The 13,337-nt window shown below is 34.6% G+C and overlaps 1 protein-coding gene across 1 annotated transcript; it reads right to left on the bottom strand.

The window, feature by feature from the left end:
• Positions 1-4,754: 4,754 nt before the first annotated feature.
• Positions 4,755-11,787, bottom strand: LOC122046839 (selenium-binding protein 1-like). The gene is made up of 7 exons (XM_042607743.1): positions 11,541-11,787; positions 9,268-9,463; positions 8,174-8,401; positions 5,912-6,143; positions 5,728-5,835; positions 5,367-5,639; positions 4,755-5,184 (listed from the first exon to the last, which is right to left on the bottom strand). The coding sequence occupies exons 1-7, from the start codon at positions 11,683-11,685 to the stop codon at positions 4,900-4,902; spliced, it is 1,467 nt and encodes a 488-aa protein (XP_042463677.1). The 5' UTR covers positions 11,686-11,787; the 3' UTR covers positions 4,755-4,899.
• Between the last annotated feature and the right edge of the window lie 1,550 nt (positions 11,788-13,337).

Here is a 13,337-nt window from a genome sequence, read left to right as displayed (position 1 = left end):
ATAACAAAAATATGATATTTTATCTTTATATATGGTAATATTTTTTATGTGAGTAAATTTAGTTTTAATTTGTAAATTTGCAAATCTTGTAACTCAATTAGTTGTCTATTTATTGTCTCAATCTTAAATTTATATATTTTATTTGTTAATGCACTATCTTTTTTTATAGTTCATTATAGATTAGAGGTGACATATTGGTGTCTTGTTTTGTGCATTTAAATATGATAAGTGTTGGTCCCTTGGAGGTTGGCTAGAGGGTGTGAATAGCACTGCAAATAAAATGAAGATTTTTCGAACTTTACAACTTTATTAAAATAGATACTTGCATAAAAAGAAATAAGAAGTAACTAAAGACAGAAACACAAAAGGAATTACTTGGTTTGTAATAAGCGGATTGCTAATCCAAGGAAATTAAAGCTCACTAAAGTCTCCTTCGGACGGAGAAGCCTCTTACAACAGTCAAAGCTCACAATTACAAAGCCAAACTTAAATGGAATCAATTACAAGTATTTTTGTCTACCTTCTGGGATCAGGGCTGTATTTATAGTCCTAATCGGGACGCCTGAAAGGGTTCCAAGTGCTTGAAAGGGTTCCAGGTGCCTGGAGGGGATAAAATTTTATCCCCGTCGCAATGGATCGTGACATCTAGCATTTTGATAACTTTTATGATCCAGGCGCCCAAACCCAGTCTGAGCGCTTGGACTGGGTTGGTTGAGCCCGCGACCAAGGTGCTTGCAGGGTGCCCTCAGTTTGGGCGGTCAGGGCACTCAGACCCGGTCGGAGCACCAAGACCCAGTCCTGGCGCCCGGAGCACAATCAACTTACAGTTGACTTTTTCTTTGAGTCTTCTGTTCTAGTTCTGCTCATTTGAATGATTTCGATCATCTGGAATAGGGTTCACTCGAACCCATTTTCCGGCATTCTCAAGCAAACTTCCGCTTTGGCTTCTCGTCTCTCGGAAACACCACACACCTTCTTCTTGTCCGCCAGCGTACACTTCTGTAGCATCTCGTCCCTCGAACACACCAAGCCCGTCGACTCTCTCCCATGTCGTCCTTCTCGCTAGTTGTATCTTTTGCTTGACTTCCTGTGCTCCTAAGTTCCTGCGCACTTAGACACAAGGCTTTAAAGCATAACATGACCTAACTTGACTTGGTTGATTACATCAAAACTATCACATGGTACTTACAATAATTTTTTTCATGTTCTTCATTATGCATCCGACGAACATGCAATTTTTATTTACTTTATCCTAACAATTATGGTTGATTAGTTTCAATGTGGCAACCATAGATGAAATACTAATGGAAGATCATGCTCATCACTATCGCAGTTTGCTTCAGCACCTTCGCAATCTCATTCCCTTGTTAGCAATATACCTTGCCCCCTAGTTACAAGACCTTCCCATTCTCAACAAATGTTTTTACTAGTCCCTTTGCTGTGACACTCAATTATTGAGAGGGAAGACAACCGAGAGTTGATAGCCCCTTGCAAAGATTTGTAAGTATTAAAGATTAAAATTTAACATGTATTATTATTATTATTTATTATCAATGTTTTATTTTTTTCAACTCTTATTTATTTAACATTATTTGTTTATAACTTTTTGATAGATTTACAAATTATATACATGTTATTAATGAGCTTAATAGAATAGTGAATAACACTGGGGAGGAGATTCGATGACTTATACAAGCACTCCAAATCAAACAAGAGAGCTATGGTAGAACGAGTTCAAGGTAAACTATCCCAATCAGTTTATATATAAAATTACGTGAATATAATTAATTTTTTTCCCATTATAATGGACATTTACTTGGGACAATATTGAAGAGTTAGAAATAAGGAGGATTTTTAAGATAAAATATGGCGATCACATTTGACACATACTAAATCATGCGAAGACCAAAGGAAAAAAGTCAAACTGTATCACCAAGGAGAATTAGGGCAAGATTGTGAATTTTTGGAAAACTAAGGAGAGCAGACTAAGAAGTCAATAGAATAAAACAAATCAAACTTATAATTCTTGAGAATCATCTGCGACGTATGCGGGAGGCTCGATCAATATCTGTGAACATAGACAAAGATTGGTAATTTTTTTCGAACACTAATTTTTGAATATAATTCAGACTATTTTATTACTTCTAACCGTATTTTTTTAGGCCAAGGAAATAAGAACTAGACCATTATTCCTAGATACTTTCATGCGCATATTAAAAAAAAAGTCAAGATATGGAGCTTGGAGGGAGTTAGAGTAATTAAGGTTTGCAATTTCAAAACTTTCAATTATTTAATGAATATTATCAATGTTGATTTGAATATATTATATTAAATATACAATAACAATGTAGTATGATAGTTTATTAGGTTAATCTCTCATAAATTTATTTTCATTACTTATTAGATTATTTGATTTCTAATGAATCATTTGATAGAGATTCTCTTATTTTTTCCATAAAATTTAACTTATTCAATATTAATATGAATGTTCATAATTTAGATCTATATAGTCTTATGATCCTGTATATCTAATCAAAATTATATGTGTTTCTATTATATTGTTATTGTAAATTTATTTAATTTTTTCTCATGACAATACATGATAGATATGATGAGCTAGCGAGGAGAAGTTTGAATGCTAGTGATGATAATGACATATTTGAGTCATCTATTGGTAATAATATGAGTCTATAGCTTGAAGTGAGTGGTGGACCAAAAAGGGAAAGAATATTTGAATTGAGTTCTTTGAGTAAAAATTATAGAGTCGATGGTGCATCTTCTTCCACCGCACTGGAAGTAAGGGCAAAAATAAATCAATTGAATGAAGATGTTAGCTATTTAAAGGAGTTACTAGTGCAAAGGGACAATGAACTTCAAGAGGTATGTTCGGTACAGAGGCAAAGGGATCAAGAAATTAACAAGTGTGCCAACAACAAAACTAAATCATGCAACATCTTTAGTTAGCCTCCATTCCAAGTCATATTCCTTCCGGTGATAGTGATGACGATGACGATGATGATAGTGGTGGTGATGGTTGTGCTTGAAATTGTTGTATATGAATGTTATTTGACAGATTTTGTATTTTTGAACATTTGTTATTTGATTAAGTTTATATATTTTTCTTTCAAATTTGTATTTTTGATTCGTGTTAATTTGTTTCAAATAGGGTCGCCAAGGAAGATGGTGAAAAATAGAAATCCATGTCGAAAGAGGTGAGCATTTACATTAGTTCTGTGTTAGTTTATTGGTCTTTGTATTTTCACCTTAACTATCTTATTTTTTGTTTGTTTGTTTTCTGATGCAAGAAAAGAATAGGAACAAGATTAAGTAGAAGAAGAGGAAGTGTGTGAAATCTTAGAAGAGACCATTTGTTACATTGTCTAGTTTGACTTGAACAATATTATGAGATCTTTTGTTGTTGATTTCTTAGATTAACTTTGTTTTTAGAATTTGTTGTGTACAATGTATTAGATTTTGTATGGGATTTTTGATTTATCATATATGATGTATCATTTTTGTATGAGATCTTTGGTTTATCATATATGATGTATTAGATTTATAGGTTTTATATGTATGAATAATGTATTAAATTTATAGATTTTTTATGTTGAAAAAATTACAAGTTTGCGATAATTTTTTCAACAAAATCTTTTGTTGCAAAATTTACCATTTTGCAATGACAATGATTTTTTGTCACAAATCACCAACGAACAAAATATAGACTAACATAACCGAAAAAGAGTGCACCCCCACCCACCCACCCACCCAATAAGTGGTCATATTTGACCAAAATATTTTGATGTGTTTTAGGTTTATTTGTGTCTTTGGTGTGTGTGTTAAGTTGTACTAGGATTTGACTGATGCATACAAAGTTAGAGGATGTGGGCACAATGGCTTGAAGATCTATTGGAGATTGAATAGGATAGTAAGAGACATTCAAGAGACTAGGATGAAGAGCACCAAGGTGGCAAAATAATTTGAGAAGGTCGAACTACATTGGTAAATGAGTAAAGAATGACATGGCGAATGAGTTAAGGCTTAGCGCATCCGAGAAACTTATAACTTCACATGAGATACTCTTGCCAGCAAATGTAAAACTCTTAAGTGAATTATGAGAGTCGAGTGATTTATACTTTGAGATTTAGATAAATTCTTACTTACACATAAAACTCTGACCAAGAAATAAGGTTGGGATTGTAGTCAATGATCCAATCGATTTTAAATCGATCTTTGTCGATTAGTATGTTTAATCATGTAAGAAGTCGATCAAATTGAATTGCTCATGAATAAAATGTTTTTTATTAAGTCAACTGGTAATTGATTGACTTAGATTAAGTCAACTAGACAGTTGATTGATTTACTATTTAAAATTGAAAAGGGCTATTGACAAGAGTTAACTAACAATCAACTAAAGATAATAATTGTAAATAATAATTTGTGATCAATGTTTCAATCGATTGATAAAGTAATTGAGTTGACTGACATTAAATAGACTAGTTGGATGAAATTTATCAATGCATGGATTGAAGGCTATAAATAGAAAGGAATGAGTAGCTGGAAACACAATAACAAAGTCATACTTCATGTTATTCCATATGTCTATAAAGCCTTGTTTTTTTTTTTTATAATTTTTAATATTTGAACTTAAGGTTATATCTCTATAGTTTTGTACGAGGATTTTTCACCTCTTATAAGAAGAAAATTAATGGATTTCTTGAGGAGTGACTCACTTTAAAAGTCCAGACGCCATGGAGTAAGAACAAGAACAGAGTTTCCTACTGCATAAATCTTATGGGTACCATACTTATCCAAATACAACAAGTACTACCAGATTACAACATTATTCTGCTAATCTTTGCCATTGAGACATCATAATTCAGCCATGCATCTTATACTTCCTCAGATCCAAATATCAGAGGTGCAATCGCCACCGGGATACCTCATCTCATGTGCCAGCGCAGGTCCCTCAGGTTCCAACCCAAAATCAACAAATAAGTTTGGGTTCACGGCCAGACCACCTTGCTCGGTATCCACATCGATCTGTAAGATGTGCGAACCCTTGTGCACCAGATCTGGGCCGTAAAATTGGTGATCCCAGGCACTGAATAGAGAGTTGGTCGCGTACAGTCGCTTCCCATCCAAGCTAAGCTGAATCATCTGTGGCCCTCCTCGGAGGCGATTACCCTAGTATAAGCAGTCAATTATTAGAGGAGATTGTCTGGTTACGGATGAAATTATTTGAAGATTTTTGGTAGTTAGTTTTAATATTTATAGCACTTGAATGAATCTTTTTGAGACTTTATAAACATGAGATAACGACATTGTTATTGAATTAAAATGTGATGTTTAAGTTGAAACACACTGACCTGAACCTCAGGAACCTCAAATTGTGATTCTTTTCCATCCTCTCCGACATAAACTACATCACTACCCTTCTGGAGAAGTCCTCCAACCCATACTTGTCCAACCAACACAGGTTTTGATGGATCTTCAATGTTGTACTGTCTAACATCACCGTGTAACCAATTCACGAAATATAGATACCGGTCGTCGAGGGAGATAAGGAAGTCAGTTATCAGCCCTGGCATTTCAGGAAGAATCCAGTTCCGCACCTTAAGTGGAGTTACAGATATTGCAACCTAAGAGGGATCCCGTATTTAGTTTAGATCTTCTAACCAGCTGAGAACAGGCATGAAAGGAGGCTGAAGAATAAATGATGAAACAAACCTCATGATTCCAGGATCCATCTTCAGTCTTGAAAAATCTTATCATGTTGCTGGACAAAGCAGCACCAACAAAGCCAGTGGTTTTAGATGGGTCATGAAGAAACCTTGTCTGAAAAAAGAAAAGGTAGTTTCAGAAAGTGAATAGATTATGGTATATGCTCCTGAGAGACAAGATAGATAATGACTTCCAAGGGCAAGAGCCCTGTAGTCCCAAGGTCCAATGTCTGCTTTAGTTCACCATCTGGCCAGCTGTAAACATACAGGTGTCTTCCGTATAAACCATCTGAAACATGTTGTAGGTTGAACCCCTTCGAAAATGCTGCAGGAGCTCCCCATGATGAGCTAATCATGGTCTTATGCCGCGGTTGGTACCAGAAATCATAGCCAAACAAAGGGCTATTACCTGGTTTTTCCCACCTGCATAGACAGAAAATAGAGTTAGAGGAAAGGGAAGGATAGACGTCAAAAACAATCTAACAAAATTTAAATGGCTGTAACTCATTACCATGAACATTGGTTTGTTCAGGGATTATTATTTGTGAATAACAGAAATTTAACTGCATGTCGAAGAGTCTGAAATGCAGGAATTGTAAAAATGCATCATATGCATATAAAATGAACACAGTTAGATTCCGCACTAAACCCATTTTATTTTCAGATTTTCTGATATTAGAGCATGTTAATTTATAAATTGTATGTTAACATTAAACTACAAGGATGATAGGTGGTTAAATCTTGAAGCTGAAGCGCCTTGTACCACTTCAGATTAAAGGTATTGGTTGAACTTGCACCATTATCAGATATTAGATTGGAAGTCCTTTCTTCGCATGTGTGGCATGCCAGCTATTTTTCTCTGTTATTCTTGTCAAGTTTAATTCACTAGGGATTTTTGTTCATTTTGATAGGAGTGTGAGGATTCTCATGAAAGGCTGATATGACTTCATATGACCATTTTACCTTCTAACATTTTAAAGTGAATTTGAGTGCCTAATGTAAACACAATACCAAATTAAAACTTATATCTCCACATGTATTCTATTCTGATGTTCTCTAATTTTAGAATCAATTCATAGTTCAAGGCTTCAAGCCCCCATCCCACTAAAAGTTGACAATTTCAAAAGCTTGCAACATCAAGACTCGCCAATTGCATGCATTCCACCTCTTTTGTCATCAAATATTCTACTAAGCGAGCAGCAAAGGTGATCGATCACATCCAAGATCATGGAAGGCCGCTAGAAGCATGGTATCTATGATCTCCCTGCTCATGCCAACATCAATGATATCCTCAGTGCACTCACCACTGAGGACAGATGGGTAGTTAAAGCAAATGACACCACCTACCACTATGGTGCCACCCAAAATCCTGTGTCACTAATCTAATCTAGGCTGTCATAGCTCAGGAGCAAATAGGCACCAACAACTAAGGATTAGAGAAGTCGATGGAACCAAAAAACTAAAAACCTCTATGCAAACACTAAGCAATGGCCACTCATCTACTGTCCAACTCCCTCATTGTGAACAAGTCCTTACCAATGACTTTTTCCAAAAGACAATTCCGCACAGAAGATCTCCAAAGCTGCTCTCAAATGATCTCTTTGCCTCTATCTCACATTCTAGATGAAGCATCCCTGCATGAATATCTTTGTCTTCCTCACAACTGGGAGCACCAATGTCTATGTGAACTTTCACCTTTCTTCTAGAATGCCTGTAACCACAATGGTATCATCTCTGCACATAAAATCATCTCATTTCCACTTGTCCCACCTCTTGAGCCCTGTTTTTGACAACCTGAGGGTCTGATTCATGCTTCCTCTTGCTAACCATGCAAATAAAATTTGCTATTTATTTTCCTTCTAGGACCCTCAAGTGCTTTCCCTTTATTTTTGTTTTTTGCATGTTGATGTATCACTGCTTTCGGAAGAAACCCACTTTGGAGATTAGTTTCTAAAGTTCTCTCTCTTTATTTTAGTTTCATTTCATTCTCACTCTTTACCTGCCATTTGATACATGCAGTATTGAGATGGCAGTTTGGTACAACATAGGACATCTAGGTTTAGGATTTTACAAGTCTATATGCACCCATATAATGATTATTTCAGTGAGGAAATAAAATATTTTCCTACCCTGAATTCCAAAGGGACTAACGAGTTGATGATGGCAATGAGTATGTTTTGGAGAATAATGAATAATTTATCCATTTGATAAGATTTTAGTCAAAATCATCATTGTTCATACTAATATTATTGACATCTATGATACTGATACACTCAATTAATTAGCTGGAAGAACCAGATATCTTGTGCATATTTTTATTACTCTACTTTTAATAAGAACATCAGCATGTTTTAATGGTTGATGACAACTCAATTAGCTCTTGACATCATTGCAAGTTTTTGCAAATAAGCCTTACTGTAGAAGTTATATGCCAAGAGAAGAGGAGCACTGACCTCCCCTTTACATTGAAATCTGAATCAAGAAGCAGGAAGCCATTGCCTTTAGCATTTCCATCTTTATCTCCAAGACAAGAAATCATTATATCACCAGATGCAAGGCAATGGGAAGTATGAGGATACGCTAGCCCAGTTTTTTGTGCAATATCTGCAGGCTCAACAACCTTATGCAATGAGGGAGCTTTTGGATCTTTTACAGTGTCAATAACATATACGCGGCTTGATCTGAAAATATACCTAATTAGTTGGATGATAAAGAAGGACAAAAGAGATTACAATGTAATTGCTGTTTCAAATTTACTTTACAGGATATAATGACAACATTAACAACAAAGTCAGTGCTTTATATTATTTACCAAAATATGCAACGTAATTGCATTCAAAATCAACAATCTTTGGTTGACCATGATTCTGCATAGCAATTGCAGTGGGTTTGTACAATTCAGGTAAGGAAACAGGACAAAAAAATGTAATCCAGTATCAGTCCAAATTTTCAATTATGAGCCTTCAGGAACGACCATGGAATAGATGGATCAAACAAAGATATTAATAGATGGAAGTAACATGAGTCTGTCCCCAAAATCAACCTCATGTCAAAAGTTAGTAAAGAACCTTAAGAAAAAAGCTCAAATATTATTCAAAATGTTTGACATTCATTAACATTTCAGGATACTGACTATTTTGTGATTGAATTAGGAGTTGGAAAAGCATAAGATACATTGACAATTTTAAGCCTGAATTATTATTCTTTTGACATTTTAAATATTTCAAGTACCAAAATTAACTTCATAAATAGTTTATCGAGCCATGCGCCTCACTATTAGAACTATTTAGGATTCTTTTGTAAACTGAACATAAGTATTATCACTCCCAAAAGGAAGCGTGAATGAAGTAAACTCAACCTACTAAATTCCTAAATCCCAAGTATGATATGAAAGCAACCCAGAAACCGATGTATGATAAAGAAGCTATGATATTATTGAAGTTGTATCGAACTAATCAAAACCAAATATCATATTAACATAACAGCTTGGATATATGATGTCTTCAAACAAGAAAAACTCAGTATAAGATTGTAAAAGATCTATTACAGCAATGAAGGCAGGATCAAGAAACGCCGAACAGCTGTTGAGTCCCCATGACAAGAGCTGCAAGAGTTCCAACCAGAATGATGCAGCTCATCACCAACATGGGGCATAGGAAGTCTATGGATTACTTTAGAATAGGTTGGTGAGCTGGGGTCCACATCAACCGTGGCCAAGTAGTCTGGCTTTTCTATCCCAGTTCCTGAAGTTAAAGGAAACGATTTTTGATGATACATCAAAGATAATTTAGTAATCAATCAACTATTTTTTTATTGTTACACTTTTGTTTCAAAAGATTTGCAGCTCGAAAACAGGGATGAGCACGATAATTTAAATAAAAATAACCTACCAAACACCGATGAATGATAGGAAACTCTCTCTTTTCTCTGTGTTTAACTACTTTAAAGTAGATACTAGAACCTTAATTTTAATATTCATCCACAACAATTTCATCAATTCTTCACTCATTTTAGTAATACACAATTTTCTCTCAATCTTTGCAAACTTTAAATCCTCCTAGTACCTTCAGTTTGAGGGGAACATTCGCAAAATTATGCTCTTTTAAAGCACAAGTTAAGCAAATTTCAACATTAAGTCTCATGATTGTTATCGCTCCATCTTATTGTTCTCTTATATGGTAACCTATTCTTTCTATTTTAGGAACTTTTTCTATATTGTCTAACAAATTTTGTATGGATAAATATATATCTCCAGCTTAAGGAGGACTAGAATATAGTTCTCACACAGAGTACAAAGTCATTATGTAAGAACGTTGGAAATTATAATATGAATGTTATGTTCTCTTTCTAATTGGATATAACCCTATTACATTCATTGTTTTCAAATACAAGAATCACAATATAAACTTCACTCCTGTCATGAAGATATAAAACAACTCGTCAAGAAATATCTGTATTAGCTCATTTTTGCATTTTCAACTTTCCCCACAATTAGTTCATTCACTATTTTCATAAAAAAGTGACGCTCCATCAGAAGGAAATTACCTAGTAATGTCAGCAGCATTCCTATAATTATCAGCAAATTTAGCATTTGTACAAAAACAAATCTTAAATAAATCTAGCTAAGGGTGGGTGTCCTCATATAACTTGAATCTGAAAACACTAATGTTATATAAGACCCTTTCATCAAATTCATGTAGGATGACTTTAGGAATCCTTTATTCAAATTTACATATGATAAATTTTGGAAATTATTGCTGTCATTATTGACAATTTCAAAGATGCAACACGAGTAGACATCTCTACTCGGCATGTGACAGAATGAACCAGAGGAGAGGGATAGCTGCATATAGTTTGACACAAATCTAGAACCCGTGGGGCAAATTTTAGCTACTTTGGCTAACAAAAGTTGATATCAAAATATTTAGCTGGCAAAAGCTTGCAGGGATATTTATTAATTGATTTAGATAATAAAAGGGGAACACTATAACTGCATGAGAGCATAGTATACCGAGAAATGGGCCCCACCGATTGCCCTTAAGTTAATAAACTAAGCATGCCACAGTTGCCTGACATGCCAGTATGTCCATCATTTACTATCGTAATAATGAAAAAAAAAGTTTTTTCTAGGTGTAGAGGATTCTTGATCGTTCAATAATTTATAAATAGGGGAAGGCAAACTTGATAAAAGGATCAGGTTTCTAGCAGTGATCAACAGTTTTATTAAAATATTTTTTCTTACAAGATCTCTAAAAGGACCAGGTTTCTAGCAATGATCAACAGTTTTATTAAAATATTTTTCTTACAAGAACTCTATATAGGTTAGGACTCCTCATGAAGATCAAAAAGTGGATTCGACAATTATCAAAAAAGAGGGATTCAACAGGAAGCCAAAATTTCTACTCAGAAAACTGGCAAAGTTGATGACTGAAACTCGGAACAATCAGACCGATCAAATTCCAACCGCAGTTGATGGGAAATTTAGCAGAGAAGACTTTTCCACCAAAAGAAACCTTATCTTCTATGAGAAGATGGTTTATTGACATAAAACTAGCCGATTAAAAGGAACAGCAATTATCCAGATCCTTGCAAAGGCTTCAGAGCACCTTGCGTAGAAGGATATCACAATGAATTCCCTAGAAATGGAGTATATCAACTTTGCTTTCTTCCATATCGTAACGCCAGCACTAAATCATAACGAACAAACATATTAAAATGATCCTGACATGCATATACTGCACTAGATTGGAATCGAACCCACTTGGCACCGAATCAGGCATAAATTCCAGACAGAATAAAACTAAAAGAGCAATTTCTCACCATTGTAGATGCAAGTGACATAGATCAAAGCTTCCCGCGGTCCCGCCATTGCGTCGAGCGGCGACGCATAGCCCGGTCCCGTGAGGACGCCGCAGCACGATGCCTTGGCGACGGCCACCTGCTCCACCTCCACTGCGCCAGCCATTCGCCCAGTGTTCTCAGATCGCCACACCCTAACGAACGCTCCGAGGAAATCCAAGATCGCGACCTTCGAGACTCCGCCGCTGAAGTCACAGGGAAATAAATATCACTCCTCGTTACAATCATACGCCGCGACTACGAATGGGGATACGAATACGGGCGAATTAGGGGAGCGCATGAAATCGTCCAGGTACGATGAATCACCGCATAAGTGTACCACTTTAATTACTTTCCTTTTTATGGTTTTATAGGATAGATGGAACCACGCGAATAGCGAATGGTAGGTAAGGTAGGCGTTCAAGCCTGGTATGCGAATGAGTTTTTGATAGCACTTATATTATTAATTTTGAGATGATTTTTTTTTAAAAAATATTAATCTTTTTAAACTATAAATCTCGTTTCAGTTTTTTTCCCTTCAAAATTTTCATTTCACAGATCTATTTAAAAATCTCTATGCCCTTGGATATTCTATTTATATCCTTTCATTTATTTCCTAAAATAAATATAGTTATTTATTTTATTAGCGAAGATGCTGGATGAAAGAGTTAGAAAAATAAAAAATAATGCTTTTTTTTTTGTTTCGTTGGTAATTATCTTTGTTCCAAGAAAAGAAAAAAAAAATTAAATTCAGTGTATTACGTTGTTTGGCCAAACTTTTGATCTAGTTTTTTGTTAAACTAAAATAAACATATTTACATGTAAAATTAAATAAGCATTAATATTTTAAAAAATAAATTATTTTAATTTATTAATTTTATAAAATAGTATGTTTAAAGATAAAAAAAATAATATTTAAATTTTGTTGTCATTCTCACCTTTTATAAAAGTGGAGTGTACGTTGTCAAGTTTATGTGATTGAGTCCGATTAAATTATTTTAATGTGATAGACAAAATTTTAAATTAAATTTTCATTTGTGATGTTGCTGTATTTGTTGAATTTGCAAGAATAAAAATTTGACAACTATAAGAGTTGTGAGGATTCAAGAAATAATAGATTGAAAAAGTCCAATTAGACACAGATTTATCAAACATTTAACATATAAAAAATAAAAAGTATTGATAGATGAAAAAATCTAATTCAAAAAGTCCTAGTAGATGGAGGAGTCCAATGAAATCAAAATTTATTAGATGTTTGATAGATAGATCAAATATTGGGCAAGTGGGGTAGAAGTCCAAAAGATATGCTTGAAAAGTTAAAATCGACCAAAAACATAATTATTATGGGAATTTTAAACAAATGAATGAAGACTAAAAAAATGAGGCCTTTAAGCAAATGGGTAAAGACTTAAAGCAAAACCTTTGAACAAATAAATCAAGGTTTGAAGGTCAAGCTTTTAGAAAAGAAGACAGGATATTAGCCAAATGATTTATGAGAGACTATAAATGCACATGTTTATAGATCTACGTAAGCATATAATCAAATAAAGAAATGTTCTATATAATATTCAACGAATGAGCACAACTTTGATTTAACTCAAGATCCTCGAGCAAACTCAGTGTCCACTAAAAGTTCTAATTATCATTAAAATGTGGTTCCACTTTGAGCTATTTGTCACGTTTACTCCTCACCCCCATGGTGCCCCACTCGTCCACCTAAAAACAAACTCGGACCGCAATCCGACCGGCCTAGGCCCCACTCCACTCTAACGATAAGGA

This window comes from Zingiber officinale, chromosome 2B, assembly GCF_018446385.1.
Source record: "Zingiber officinale cultivar Zhangliang chromosome 2B, Zo_v1.1, whole genome shotgun sequence".
Classification (NCBI taxonomy): domain Eukaryota; kingdom Viridiplantae; phylum Streptophyta; class Magnoliopsida; order Zingiberales; family Zingiberaceae; genus Zingiber; species Zingiber officinale.
This window is presented reverse-complemented; position numbering and strand designations above follow the sequence as displayed.

Coding starts and splice junctions, on each gene's coding strand:
- LOC122046839 (XM_042607743.1), bottom strand. CDS start 11,685: ATGGCTGGCGCAGTGGAGGTGGAGCAGGTGGCCGTCGCCAAGGCATCG. Junction 9,464..11,540: donor TGTCACTTGCATCTACAATG/GTGAGAAATTGC, acceptor CTTTAACTTCAG/GAACTGGGATAGAAAAGCCA. Junction 5,185..5,366: donor TTGAGGTTCCTGAGGTTCAG/GTCAGTGTGTTT, acceptor TGCTTATACTAG/GGTAATCGCCTCCGAGGAGG.